We start from the raw sequence: 14,363 nt of genomic DNA on the forward strand, positions 1-14,363 counted from the left end.
CAGAGAGAGAGAGAGAGAGAGAGAGAGAGAGAGAGTACAACCCCTCCATTGGTGAGAGATGGATGAGATTTTAATGAAGTGTTGCTCTTTTCTGATCACCAAGCAAATCTCACGCACGTCCAGGAGGAGGAGGAGGAGGAGGAAGAGGAGGAGGAAGAGGAAGAGGAGGAGGAGGAGGAGGAGGAGGTGTGAGGGCTGGAGGACAAAGGATGGAAGATAAATGAGAATAGAAATGTGAGTGTTAGTGAATTCGCAGACCGAGAGAGAGAGAGAGAGAGAGAGAGAGAGAGAGAGAGAGAGAGAGAGAGAGAGAGAGAGAGAGATAATGGAGGGGTTGGTATGACTGTAAGAAGGATGAGAGAGTAAGCATCAACGAAAAAGTAAAAAAAAAAGAAAAAAAAGATATAGAACCAAAATAATAAAGAAAACTTCATAAAGGGAGAAAATGAAAATGGTGTAAATGTAAAATTATAATGTATGCTCTCTCTCTCTCTCTCTCTCTCTCTCTCTCTCTCTCTCTCTCTCTCTCTCTCTCTCTCTCTCTCTCTCTCTCTCTCTCTCTCTCTCTCTCTCTCTCTCTCTCTCTCCTTTCTGATAAAAACTAAGCAACATAATTTTTTTCTTTTTTCCGAAAATACTCTTTGCTTCATCTATTGCATTTTACTTTTTTGCCTTTCCTTACTTATCCACCTTTTCCTCCTCCTCCTTCTCTTCCTCTTTTTTCTTCCCCTTCCTCCTTCTCCTCTAGTCGCGCCCTCAAACCCGATACAAAGCAAACGAACCTTCAAGGACACACACACACACACACACACACACACACACTTACCTGAACGGATGATGTCGAGTCTTGTATAATATTGCCACCTTCACCACCACCACCACCACCTCCACCTATCATGCACCGAAACGAAGCAGTATCGAACCCTATTGTTTCATGAGGGGACTTACTTTATTCACGAACTCACCACCACAATGAACAGAACACCGATGACATACGCGGCTCTCCTTCTATTCCTTGCATTCATTTTACTCACGGACTCATTCAAATATTTACTCACTCACCTGAGTTGCTTACCTTTGAGACTATACAGGTGCGTGGAGTTCGAATACTGGTCTAATTAATTACCTGTTAGAATGTGGATTGGTGATGCTTTTAAAGAGACCAGTGAGGATTAAGGATCAAAGCGGGCAGTAGAAGAATGTGTATTTTTATTTTTATTTTTGATTGGAGATTATCTTTTCCTAGGTGGAGTTTGTCTGTCTGTCTAGCTGCAGGAAAGGAGGGTTAAAGGACATAGGATCAGTTTAATGTTTCCTTTTTTGCTTCTCTTTCCTAATTATTAATATTTTTCACTAGTGGAGTTTGTCTTCTTACCTGTAAAAAGGGAAAGTTGAGGGATATAAGATCATTGTAATAATTAGTTTTCTTCTCAACTTTACCTTCTTGATTGCAATTAATCTTTTTCACAGGTGCAGCTCATTTCTCTGTTTACCGGTAAGAAAGGAAATTTGAAGGATTTAAATGTTTAATGTTTTCTTTTTTTTTTACTTTCCTCTTGTGTAGAATTAATATTTTCCACAGGTAGAGTTCGTCGGTGTACCTGCAAGAGGAGGTTATGCACAAAAAAAACTTCAAAACAACACGGGTTATTATACCTACGTTGCTACACCTTTCTGACGACAATGGAACAACACAACCAACTATCACGTGTTCCGTAACTCTCCGTAAATAACAAAATGAAGATCAGAAGAGCTATTTTTTGCTGTGATTGTGTTTGGTTTTACTCCTAAACTGCCTCCCTTGCTGTAAATAAACATAGGGAAGATTATGAGGGTGAGAGAGACACGAGGGCTTCAGAATCACAGTTTAATTATCAATATTTACAGGAACGGTCAAGACTGGGATGAAGTAAAACCAAAAAAGAGGTTCCGGTGTTGGGCGAGCTCCCTTAAAACGACCGCCTGCACGCACGACACACCGTATACAAAGTGGAATGAGGTAATGTCTCTGAGCTTATCACTGCTAAAAAGGTCAAATATAGTTCATTCGTTTATATTTATGTATGTACTTGTTGTGGTGTATGTGTGTAAATAACAGTTGTTTGGTTCCTCCCGTTCAAACGTGTTCAAACTTGTTCATTGGGAAGGCTGACTTGAATATGTTTGTATGTATGTTTGTGTGTGTATAAAGCGTGGTTCTTGGTTCCTCCTGTTTAGACGTGTTCAGACTTGTTCACTGGGAAAGGATGATTGGAATGTGGATGCGTGTGTGTGTGTGTGTGTGTGTGTGTGTGTGTGTGTGTTGCGAGTGTTTTTAATGTTTGTTTGTTTGTTTTTACACGAATAGAAGAAGCAGGTATTTGTGCAGTCTCCCCCTTACCACTGACCTAAGGACGGGACCAATTCTTTTTTTTTTTTTTGTAGTGTTAGATAACCTTTGCCTTCTCCTGTATTCTTTTTTTTTTTTCTTCCTCCCTCCTCCCTGCTCCTTCTTTTCCTCTCCTTTCCTCCTCCTCCTCTTTATCAGTCTCCTTCACAGCCTCACCAACCTTCAAAAAGTAATCTTCTCTCTGGCAAACTTACAAACGAACAAATAAACACACACAAAAAAAAACTGTACTTATGAAGTTATATACTTAAAACAATGTATATATCTCACAGTATCCATTGTATTTACTCTCTCTCTCTCTCTCTCTCTCTCTCTCTCTCTCTCTCTCTCTCTCTCTCTCTCTCTCTCTCTCTCTCTCTCTCTCTCTCTCTCTCTCTCAAAACAATAACAAAACCTAACACAATATCAACTCTCCAATAATATATTTCACTAACTAATTATTGTCACCTCAAATGAAAAAAAAGAGACTATTACATTTTTTTCATTAAACGACAAAACAACAAAGAAAACGAGGGAGGCTGCTGACTGGCTACTGAAAACCGTAACAAAGGAGGAGAGACACTTTCCTGAATTCTCATTGGTTCATCTGAGACAATTGGTGAGTTCCTATTGGCTGATGAGGCTGCGAGGGGAGGCTGATTCTCGTGTTCTGATTGGTCGAGAGTTGGTGGTAATGAGGTATGGGGAACGTGTCAGTATTCCAACCACTTGTGTTTTGTTTATTTTTATTATTTTTATTATTATTATTATTATTATCATTATTATTATTATTATTATTATGTACATTACGGATACCTTTTATGTTTTTTTCTTAGTTTAAAGAGGGGTTCACTTTATTTTTTGTACGTACGTATATGATAGCGGTACAAAAATGGTATACTAAATGCTTTCTTTGACGTAATAGTTACCTGATCTGTAAAGTTTAAGTAGTAAAGTTAGTTTAAATACTATTAGTAAAGAAGAAACTAAATTTGTATGTATTTCTCACTCCCACTCGCTCACACGTTCTTGCTTTTTTTTGCTTTCTTTCTCTCTAACTCATTTACTTCAATCAAATGTGCGTTTAAATAAAAGAAAAATGTACAGGAGCGATATTTTGTTGGTCGGGAAACGTGACTCTCTCTCTCTCTCTCTCTCTCTCTCTCTCTCTCTCTCTCTCTCTCTCTCTCTCTCTCTCTCTCTCTCTCTCTCTCTCTCTCTCTCTCTCTCTCTCTCTATGTACACCCCCTCCTCTCCCTACCAAGTTTTGATTATGGTTAATGCCTCGGGACTCTCACAGACTTGCCACCAACGATAAAATAAAGACGTAAAGAAAAGTGTAAAGAGGATGAAGAAAAAGACAAGTAAAAACAGTAGAAATAATATAAAGGGAGATAAAAAGGAAGAATGAAGAGAATAACAATCATAAGAGTAGATACAAGTATGATTTCACGAAGAGAATAACTCGTAAATACTCCTCTTTATCTAAACAATAAAAAAAAGATAGAGAAAGAAAACGGGAGACGGTCAACGTGCGCAACCTGCCCTCTTCCTCTTCCTCCTCCACCTCCTCCTCCTCCTCTTCCTCCTCCTCCTCCTCTTATTCTGCCATCTAGTGAAGGCAGAGGGAAATGCACCGAAAGAAGGAGAAAGTGAAACCAAATACTAAAGAAAACTTCGTAAATTGAATATTCAATGGAAGTTAATTAAAAAAATAGACCTGAGTATAGAAATAAAGAAAACCGTGCACGTGAGGCAGAGGTAAGATTGTGAATGCTTAATAGATAATAATAATAATAATAATAATAATAATAATAATAATAATAATAATAATCGTGTGCCTTCTACTCGAGGCCCAAGGCATTATAGACGGCCAACCCAGTGAACCCACGACCCTGCGTTCTCTCTCTCTCTCTCTCTCTCTCTCTCTCTCTCTCTCTCTCTCTCTCTCTCTCTCTCTCTCTCGACGGCCACAGGCTCCTTGACTTTATACGAAACTTTTTTTTCATAAATTTTCCTTCTTAAATAATCTCAAAGCTATAATCTCTTTACTATCTTCGTAACTACTGTATGTGTTCTGGTAATGCGTTTTCTTTCTCTATTTTTCATGCTTTATAAGAAGTTCGGATAAGTTTCCACATTTTTTTCATTGTTTCTTTCGAACAGTTTAATTTTCACACATTTCTTGTTCTGTTTATCGATCACGTCATAACTTGTCTTTTGCAGTCACGTTTTCATTGGTTTCCCATTTTCTTTGCGGAGCCTCGGCCAGCCTTAACTTAGCGATGACTAGAGTGATACGTAGCCAGTTGTGAGTCTTGGATACCGAGAGGAGGACGCGTGTGTGAGTATGTGTGTTATCCTCCTTCCTTCACTCCTTCACTCTGTCTCACCTCCCTCACTCAAACGTCTCCAACAAACGTCAATGTCAAAGTATCCACGTTATGTTTTTTCTATTCCATCACTATTTCAATATTATTTCTATTTCAACACTTTTCTTTTTGCTGCTGTCCTGTATTACATCATGTTCGGTTTTTTCTTCTCAATACTCAGAACAACTTTACACTCTATTGACTTTATTCAGTCAAAACAAAAAAATGTTTCCTGATGTTTTACAGACAAGGACTCCACCACACTTCGAGTCTCGTGTAGCGGGGAATGGAATGTTTTTATGTACAGTAGAAAAGTGACAACACGCAGAGACACACGAACACAAGCGCGCACACACACCACCCGAGAGAGAACGAACTGCTCGCTGCACGCTGTTCTTACTGTGACGACCATTATGAGGACAGCAATAATAATAATAATAATAATAATAATAATAATAATAATAATAGATAAACAATATAAAACAATAGTGATAGTAGTAGTAGTAGTAGTAGCAGTAGTAGTAGTAGTAGTATATAGAAGTAGTAGTAGTAGTGTATAGTAGTAGTAGCAGTAGTAGTAGTAATAGTAGTAGTAGCAGAAATTGTAGTTATAGTAGTAACAATGATAGTAATAATAATAATAATAATAATAATAATAATAATAATAATAATAATAATAATAATAATAATAATAATAATATATAATAATAAATAAATAATAATAATAACAATATTCATTCCCTCATCACACCTCTTCAGTTAATTAGCGCCATCAACAGGTGTGACGCAGACTCCCTCTCTTCCTTTCACAGTTTTCCCAACATTTTTTCCCCACACTTTCTCTTCAAACACTTCATTTATCATTTTTTCACTACTAATTCATCGCATTTCCACCCTGATGATCGTCTTCACTGACCTTGAAAACCGAAAAACATCCTTTCATCCTTTCCTGTCCTTATCTCTTTCCATTTCTTCTTGTCCTTTCCTTCCTAACTACCACAGGGTCTCTAAGGCTTCCTCGGGGTGGCCACAAAACACACACACGCACAGACCCACACACACACTTCACACACGCTCGTGGGAAAAAAAAAATCAAAACTTCCTTAAGACTCAACTCGCGTCACTCGCAGCTCTATAGAAGTAAACCTACATCTCAAACGTTTAGCATCCTTTACATTTTGACCCTGTAGACACCTAATAGTCCAATCCAACCTGACACGCACACAGCTGATCAGGACAGTTTTGCCTCGCGCCCCGCCACACGCCGCTACCCAGCCTGGCTCCTCCCCGCTCAGGTACGAAGGCAAAACAGGTCGCCAAAGAGGCAGGCCGTCACTTCCTCCACGCGGCTCACCTGCTGGAACGACAACGCGATGACCCGGTATCCTGTGGCTCCATGCCCCTTGCCCTCCTAAGGCCCAAACAATACTGCCTCCTCTGTTCCTCTCCGTCCTCCTCATCCTCATCCCTCGCTTTCCCTGTCTTCCTCACTCCTCATTTCTCCTTCGTCCCAAAAAGTAGGTTCACTTTCCCAATAATACTCTGTAACGTTCTTGAAGTTTGTACAGTTGCCTCTTTTGTGACATGATCTCAATATTCATTGCTTGAAAGTCCTACAGTACCCTCGGCTCTCTCTCTCTCTCTCTCTCTCTCTCTCTCTCTCTCTCTCTCTCTGGTCACCCCGCAGTACCCGACGGAATCTGCACCACACTGGCGAGGCTTCCCAGGACAAAAATGGGAGGAAATCCTAGACCTGGAGATTGTAGGAGGCGAGAAGTGGTGGGAAGGTGGCCGGGATGATGGAGGCGTGGGACTCTTCACTGGTGTTACCGCCCTTTGTTGCTACGTCAGGGGTTTGGGGCGTGCGAGGTGGAGGGTTGAGGCGGCTGGTCTGGGGCACCTCGCGGCGACTCATCTGCTGAACCCTGCGTCTCGGGAGCCATGGCTTGTGCTGACCCCACGGCCGGGCTGTGGGCTTGACGCACAGGCTCCAGGGACTCCACGGCCGGATTCATGGGTGGTGCTGTAGGCTGCTGGGATGCTGTGGCCGGGCTGTTGGCTCGAGAGGTCATGGGCTGCAGGGCTCCCATTGCCTGTGGTGATCCCATCACCGGGCTCTGGGCTTGAGTCATGGGCTGCAGGGACCCTGTGTCCGGGCTCTGAGAATGAGAGGTCATGAGTTGATGGGACCCCAAAGCTTGAGGTGACCCCATGGCCGGGCTCTGGGCATGAGAGGTCATGGGCGGCAAGTACACCATTGCCGGGCCGTGGGCTTGAGTCACGGGATGCAGGAACCCCATGGCCTGTGGTGACACCGTTGCCGGACTTTGGGCTTGAGCCACTGGCTGCAGGGATTCTATCACCGGACTTTGGGCTTGAGTCACAGGCTGCAGAGACTCCATCACCGGACTCTGGGCTTGCGGTACAGGCTGCAGGGACCCCGTGGCCTGAGGTGACCCCACGGCCGGGCTCTGGGCCTCTGTCATGGGCTGCAGCGACCCCAAGTCTGCGATGAAGAGGTACGGAGCCACAAATTCTAATGACCCCAAAACCGGACTCTGGGAGGGCGGGGTCATCAGCTGCTCTCATGACTGGGCAAGGAGTGGCGGGTCAGAGGTCACTTCGGGGCTCCCACACAGGGGCGCTTCCTCCTTCTCCCTGCAAAGGCGGCAAAAGCGTCAGAGGCATCAACAGAACGAACTTAGAGGAAGTAAAACCAGAACTTTCCTTCTCAACATCTACAGAAACAAAAAAACTAATTTCAGTTAATCACATTCTTATAGAAATAATACTTTAATCTCACTAAGTAAGGAAAAAAAATATGAGAGTAAAAAGAAGTGGTGCGTTCCTTTAGATCGCCACATGACGTCAACTAAGAAAACAGGAGAACATAAAGGAGTGCGTTGTCTCTCTAGCCGAAAGATTGCAATGATGTGGTGCTTGAGTAGAGCTGCGGCGGTGCTGGCCTCCTCCACTACACTCAAACTAACCACTGTGTCAGACTCTAGATAGAACACCTACAGGACTCTTATACTCCACTCAGGGAGATTAGACAGCCTTAAAAAATAAACAACCTGACAAGTGAGACAGTGAGAAACTATGTACGTGGGAGGTGAGGAGTGAGAGAGGAGGAGAAGAGGAGTGAGTGAGAGCTACGGGGATGTTTAGTGTTTACCTTGGAGTCGTCACCACCAGGTCTAGTCGTGGTGGTTGAGGAGGGTGTTGGTTACCTCAGAGATGGACAGCAAAGGATTGGGTTCCTGCTGATCTGCGGGTAGCTGGGTTCCCCCATGGCACTGCAAGGCCGAGCAGAGAACAGGCCGCGTCTTAGACATGGGGCAGACTTGTTGGGGGGGAGGTGAAGGGGGAGAGGACACATGGGGCAGGAGGGGGAGGAGGAGGTGACGGGAGCTACTAAGCGGTGAGTTTTGGCTGCAATTACAACTTGTTATTTATTTTCTTCTCTATGATTTATTTAAGTTGATCTGAAAGCTTTTAGTTAGATGACTTGATTCACAGTTTTACTTATCTTAAGACAAAACAAAAAAGCGAACTGAATGCAGGAACTGATATTTAAGGGATGAGGTTGGGAGAGGGTAAAGGAGAATGGGAGGAGGAGAAGGAGGAGGAGGAGGAGGACAAGGAGGAGGAGGAGGACGAGGAGGAGGAGGAAGAGGATTTGGAGGAGGGCGAGGAGGAGGAGGAGGAGAAGGAGGAAGAGGAGGAGGAGGACGAGTACGAGGAGGTAAAAAAAAAAGAGGACAAGGACGAGGGGGAGAAGAAGGGGAACGATAAGAATGACGAGGAGGTGGAGGAGGAGGAGGGAAAGGAGGCAGCGGAGAAGGAGGTGGAGGAGGAGGGGGAGCATGGGAAAGACAAGACAAACACCGTTACTCGTATGTCCATAAAACACAGCAAATTTTTCCACACTGGTGCAACACAATTTTGGAACAGGTGGGTCTCGGGGTGACACTTCAATAATTACAGGTGACTATTAATTAGAGTACCAGGTGAAGGGGGCGACATTAAGTTAACCAGGTGAACAGTTACTAAATCCACATCAATCATTGCTATAACAGAAACATCAAGTGGGAGGGGTGGGCAGGTGATTACAAATTGGGTGTGGACTCATTGATACAGGTAAGGCGGTGGGCAGGTGTCACTCACAGAAGATGGGTTATTGATATCAAATGGGTTACTTAATTAAACATACAGGTGAGTGAGCCACGTAGTACGCAATAAAGGTGGGTGACAATAAAATAATAAAAAACGGGTAAATTTATAAATGGGAAGATCCAGTGTTCGGTGGGACTATTTTATATCAAGACGAGTATAGATGATTGAAAAAGAAAGAGAAAGGGAAAGGAAAAGCGGTGAGAGAGACAGACGGAAAAGCAGACACACAAACACAAACACACACACACACACACACACACACACACACACACACACACAAGGATAAACAAGACAGGGACAGGGAACAGACGAAGAAAAAGAAACAGTACAGCATTGGGACTTGAGGAATAACAACATATGAACGAGGACTACTTTCCCTCAAGACAAGACAAGCAGTTAGTTAGTCAAGGGGAACCTAACACATGGGGCAGGGAAGGGGAAGTAACACAGGGAACAAGGGACTTCACAGTTCGAGCCCCGTCCACAGAGGAGCAAGTCAGCATGCAGGGTGACGGTGCCAAAAGGAGTGACAAAAACAAGGATAACATGAATAAACACAAAACTCAAAATACAAACACATAAATCACAATCCATTAAAGAGAGAGAGAGAGAGAGAGGTCATGCAGAAGTCATGCTTGTGGGACCCTTCACCGTGCGTCCCAACACGATGTCTACATGCACAATACTTACATAGACAGACCGACAGATACACACACACACACACACACACACACACACACACACTCAAACGCACGCGCGCGCCAAACAACCTCTCTCTCTCTCTCTCTCTCTCTCTCTCTCTCTCTCTCTCTCTCTCTCTCTCTCTCTCTCTCTCTCTCCAAACAAGCAAACACACATTAAATTAGACTTACAAGAAGAATTTCACACACACACACGCACACACACACACACACACACACAAGAGCCGAGGGACGAGGGACTGGGATAGACACACTTACCACTGAAGCATCAACGACACTCTACACCAATGTTATGCAGCGTGACCCCTGGCCTCGCCGGCAACCCTCACACACCGGGAGAGAATGGTAGGACTGACATTTTGTGTCGTAGGTGTTATGAGATTATGTGAGCGGAGGGGCGCGGCAGAGGCCAAGGGTCCCTGTTAGTAACACAACAGCCCGCCGTCTACTTGAGGCCCAGAGGAGGTCAGGAGCAGCAGGGAAACCGAGGTGTTGCCGCGGGCGCCGCAACACCGACGGTCCACACACCAAGCCTTAGGTTAGGGTATTTAGGAAGGGAGCCCAGCGCACAGCCCTCACAGAGGCGACTCATCAGTTTGAGACAAGGCCGCCCGAAAGCCCCCGGTCGTTCCGGGGGCCTGCGGGGCGGTAGGAGGGGGTGGAGGGCTGTGCGCGTGCCCGGTGCCTACGGCGGGCTCTTCATGCGGGTGCAGGCTAGAGAGACAATAAACAAAGCTGTCACTCACTGCGGGGTGTGATACGGGTGGTAAGGATAGTACTGGTGGTGCCATACCTCGCCGCCCTCACTGTAGCCGTACGCAGCCTTACCCGCTGGCGCCACGGTACCTGCGCCGACATGGGCGGCTGAGGCGGCGGTGGCGGCGGCAACAGCGGCGGAGTGCGCCGAGTGTGCCGAGGGCGGACCTCCGTGGGGCGAGGATCCCTCCGGCCCATGCGGAGAGCCACCAGCGCTGCTGCGGGCACCCGGCGTGGACGCTGGAGTGGCGGTGCCCCACTTGCAGGCGACGCCGCCTAAACTCGGGTCCAGCGACGACGGGGCGGAGGACACGGGCGCCTCGCCGTACTTCTTGTTGGGGTCATAATCGTGGGAGGCGGAGCCCCACATAAGCACCGTCTGACGCGTGTTGTTGGGGTACGCCTCGCTGTCTTTGGTATCTTCCTTGTGACTGGCACTCGTGACGGCTGAGCTGACTGCGACGCTGCTGGCGGCGCCAGGGGTGGCCGCTAGGGCCCCCAGGGACGCCAGGGCCGAGGGGTCGTCTCGTCGCACGTCCGCCGTCCGCAGGTCCGTGTACTTGTGGTCGAGCGAGGGCAGCACCGTGTTGGTGCCGTACACGGCCGAGTAGGCGTCCGTGGGCTTGTACTGGTACTTGGAGGCGTCGAGCTGCGTCGCGCAGTACAGCTTCTGGTCTGCGGCCGTCTTGGTGACGTCATAGCCGAGGCAGGGGCGCGTGGGGTCCACGTATCCGTTGCTGACGTAGCCGTGCGTCATGTAGTCCGGGTAGTAGGAGCCCAGTTGGCGGTAGTGGAACAGGTTGTCGGCGGGCAGGTAGCTGGTGGGGTAGAGGGACTGCAGGTTGCCGAGGTTCTGCTGCATGTAGAGGCCGTTGTCCGTGGCGTAGGGCGAGGCACCGTACACGTTGTTGTAGTTGTTGTAGGCCGTGTCGGACAGGTTGGTGTAGCTCCTCTTGCTGCGGCACGTCGTCAGGAAGTCTCGCAGCTGCGTCTTGTACTTACGGCTCATGCGGGACGCGTACAACTGCGGCAGCTCCGAGTCACACAGGTAGGACTGCGTGAGGCCGGGGTCCAGGTACGACACCTTGAAGTCCATCGTCCGCTTCCCCAGCAGGTCGCGTCCCTCCTCCTCCCTGAAAAAAAGGACGCAGGTTAGCCGCCGAGCCTGCCTGGGTCACCGCCCCGGGCCACCTCCCCTTGAAGGGCCTTGCGTGACCTGCTCCCTGACCTGCTATTATAGACCTTATTTATTTCCATCGGCGGGATAAGCCTAAAGTTTAAGGTATATGTAGGAGAAACATTATATAGGCTGCGTTGGTCTACATAAAGAAGAGCTAAAGAAATATGTTTACAAACTTACCTGATCACAGATGGCATGCCCATCACAGCCTTACCTGCCCCGCCGCACCTGTACCTCACCCCAGCGCGGCGCAAATTGACACCAACGCGTAAAATATTTGCTCTCCTCTGCAGCGACTTCCATGAAGGCGCCACGCTCGGCCCCGCAGGCACTCGAGTGATGTAAATGCGGTCTTTTTTTTTCTTAAATTTTCTGCTCCCTCGCGCAGGAAAACAGCGGGAAATCTTCACATTAGGTCCCATTACGTGCCTTGTGCGTTGCCACTCGTGCCTAAAGCGCCTCTTCTCACACCCGGAAACGATCAAATAAAAATAAAAAGAAAGGAAAAAAATCTGTACTCTCTCCAGGAATGTAACAGTAAAAGAAAAACTTGTACGAAATTGACTAAATTTACCGCGCGTAACGTAACATAATAATTCCTTAAGTATATGTCATAAATTTACGCAAGAGTCACTGACCTTCCTCGTTGCTGTGAAGAAAATGAATAAAGCAACTCCAAAGTTTCCTATTTATTAAAAGTGCTAAGCCTACTGACACCTGGCGTAGGCCCATACACCTACACATACCTGGGTCACTATCACTCCCAGCGGACGCCTGAGACCCATACAGCATACCCATAACCTCCACACATCCCTTAGTCACGCGCCACGCCTCACCACCACCACCACCACTACCACCACCATCACCACCACCACCACCACCACCATCACCATCACCACCACCACCATCACCATCACCACCACCACCATCACCACCACCAATACAAACATCACCTTCACTACTCACAACTCTTACACATCCACACCTAAAATATGACTTTCTGCAGACACCTGAACAACACCTTAACCACACCTTCCTAAACCATTAACTCACGCGTAACACCACACCATCACCATCACCATCACCACCACCACCACCACCACCCGTTACATACTCACCACAACCCATATCACCACCTGCTTCACACACCATCACACCTTTACTACACCACCCAAACCACCACCATCACCACACCACCACCATCACCAAATGACTCACCACCCATATCACCACCTACTTCACACACCACCACCCCTTCACTACACCACCCACACCACCACTATCACCACTTAACACCACATCATCTACATGCCCACCTAAGACCAGCGCAACCACACACGCAAACACTAACTTAGATCATAATAACGGAGTAAAAGCACAAGTTGTCGTGGAGGTATTGACGTGTGCTAGGAGGAACAAAGAGACAGAGGGAGAGGGGTAGGGAGAGACGTACATGAGAGGCCTGTGAGTGCAGATGATGAAGTCCGGCTTGGAGTTCTTGTATACCAGTCGAGAGGATGTTTGAAGCCACTGCCAACTTCCGTCCCGGGTCTGAAGGCGGTAGGCGATCATTCCGGAGGCTCCCGTCTTAAGTACTGCAAGGGAGGAGGTCAAGGAGGTCACACTTAGCCACTCTGGGTCACACGGGGTCATATAAGATGTCACATACGGTCACCTAAAGCCATATATTATTAAGTAAATGTTGTGTTTTGTGGAGAGTTACCTGGAGTTAATTAGTGTTTAGTCATCTGGGATCATACAGTTAAAGGTGTCATAGGATTCGGTAAGGAGGAAAAAGAAATAAGGGGAGTGAGTGTCTGCGTAGGTTAGAAAGACTTTGAATGACTCAATAAAGATGGAAGGACTCGAAATATGTCTCCTGGGATAAGCATTGTAATGAATCGAAAATTTTCAAAGAGGATCCCAATACGTCACAAATAGTAAGTGAAGAAATGTGTCCTTGTAAGTCATGCCAAAAAATGTCGAATTACTGGATAAAAATATGCAAAAAGTAGGTTGAGTACATATTTCCATTGATTTGTGTTTTAGCAAAGAATAGATAACGGACACAATTACTTCCTTTGATGTTTTAGCAGAGTAGGTCAGGCACAATTTCCTTTGATTTGTGTTTTAGCAAAGAACAGGTTAAGTACATAATTCCCTTCGATTTGTTGGAAAGTTTTGGAAAGTTTCGTTTAGTTGGCGCAACATCCCCTTTTAGTCGTTTCGTTTAGTCGTTTAGTTTAGTCGTTTCGTTAAAGTCGTTTCGTTTAGTAGTTTCGTTTAGTCGCTTCGTTTAGTCGGCGCAACATCCCCTTTGATTTGTGCACTAAAGAGTTGTAGTTAAACAGAATCTTAACACGTGGACACAATACGTCAACCAGAGAGGACTAAAAGGTGTCTGTACAGGTAGCCTTCCACCTTGACCTTCTTGAGACATCACCACATAAAAGGTCACACCGTCGCCAGCACGTCCAGCAGCGGTGGTGTAATTATCATCTCAGGTCACCCCCGCCCTCAGAGCAATGGAGCAAAGGTCACGGTACTTAAAATAGGAACAAGTGGACACCAGAAAAACAGCGAAAGCTTGAGGCGATAATGGTGGCTTGTGACGGAGCTCAGGACACACTCACCACTTACGTTCAGAAAGTGGTGATCGTGTAAGTTTGTGATCCCTGTACTTACGTTCCTGGTGAGCCGAGGCCACGTAAGCGAGGTCATCGTAGTGGACGAGGTCATAGCCGCCCTTGTTGACGAGTTCCAGGTCACTATAACCCAACAACATCTTGCCTCTGTGGTGGGGAGGAAGA

General features: G+C 46.4%; 2 protein-coding genes across 5 annotated transcripts in view; both read right to left on the minus strand.

The window, feature by feature from the left end:
• Positions 1 to 6,587: 6,587 nt before the first annotated feature.
• Positions 6,588 to 7,316, minus strand: LOC126981398 (uncharacterized). Its single transcript, XM_050832415.1, has one exon. It carries the CDS (start codon positions 7,314 to 7,316, stop codon positions 6,588 to 6,590), a length of 729 nt encoding a protein of 242 aa, XP_050688372.1.
• Positions 7,187 to 14,363, minus strand: part of LOC126981535 (uncharacterized) — a 237,726-nt gene continuing 230,549 nt past the window's right edge. For 2 of the 4 annotated variants that reach the window (XM_050832733.1, XM_050832732.1), the window contains 4 exons: positions 14,239 to 14,345; positions 13,007 to 13,148; positions 10,364 to 11,506; positions 7,187 to 7,398 (listed from right to left, as the gene is read on the minus strand). In XM_050832733.1, coding sequence (XP_050688690.1) covers positions 7,326 to 7,398; positions 10,364 to 11,506; positions 13,007 to 13,148; positions 14,239 to 14,345 — 1,465 coding nt within the window. In that variant the 3' untranslated portion in view covers positions 7,187 to 7,325. Of the gene's footprint in view, positions 7,399 to 7,915; positions 8,037 to 10,363; positions 11,507 to 13,006; positions 13,149 to 14,238; positions 14,346 to 14,363 lie in introns of all 4 variants that reach the window. The other 2 variants (XR_007733986.1, XM_050832734.1) reach the window with 2 other exon arrangements.

This window comes from Eriocheir sinensis, chromosome 48, assembly GCF_024679095.1.
Source record: "Eriocheir sinensis breed Jianghai 21 chromosome 48, ASM2467909v1, whole genome shotgun sequence".
NCBI lineage: Eukaryota > Metazoa > Arthropoda > Malacostraca > Decapoda > Varunidae > Eriocheir > Eriocheir sinensis.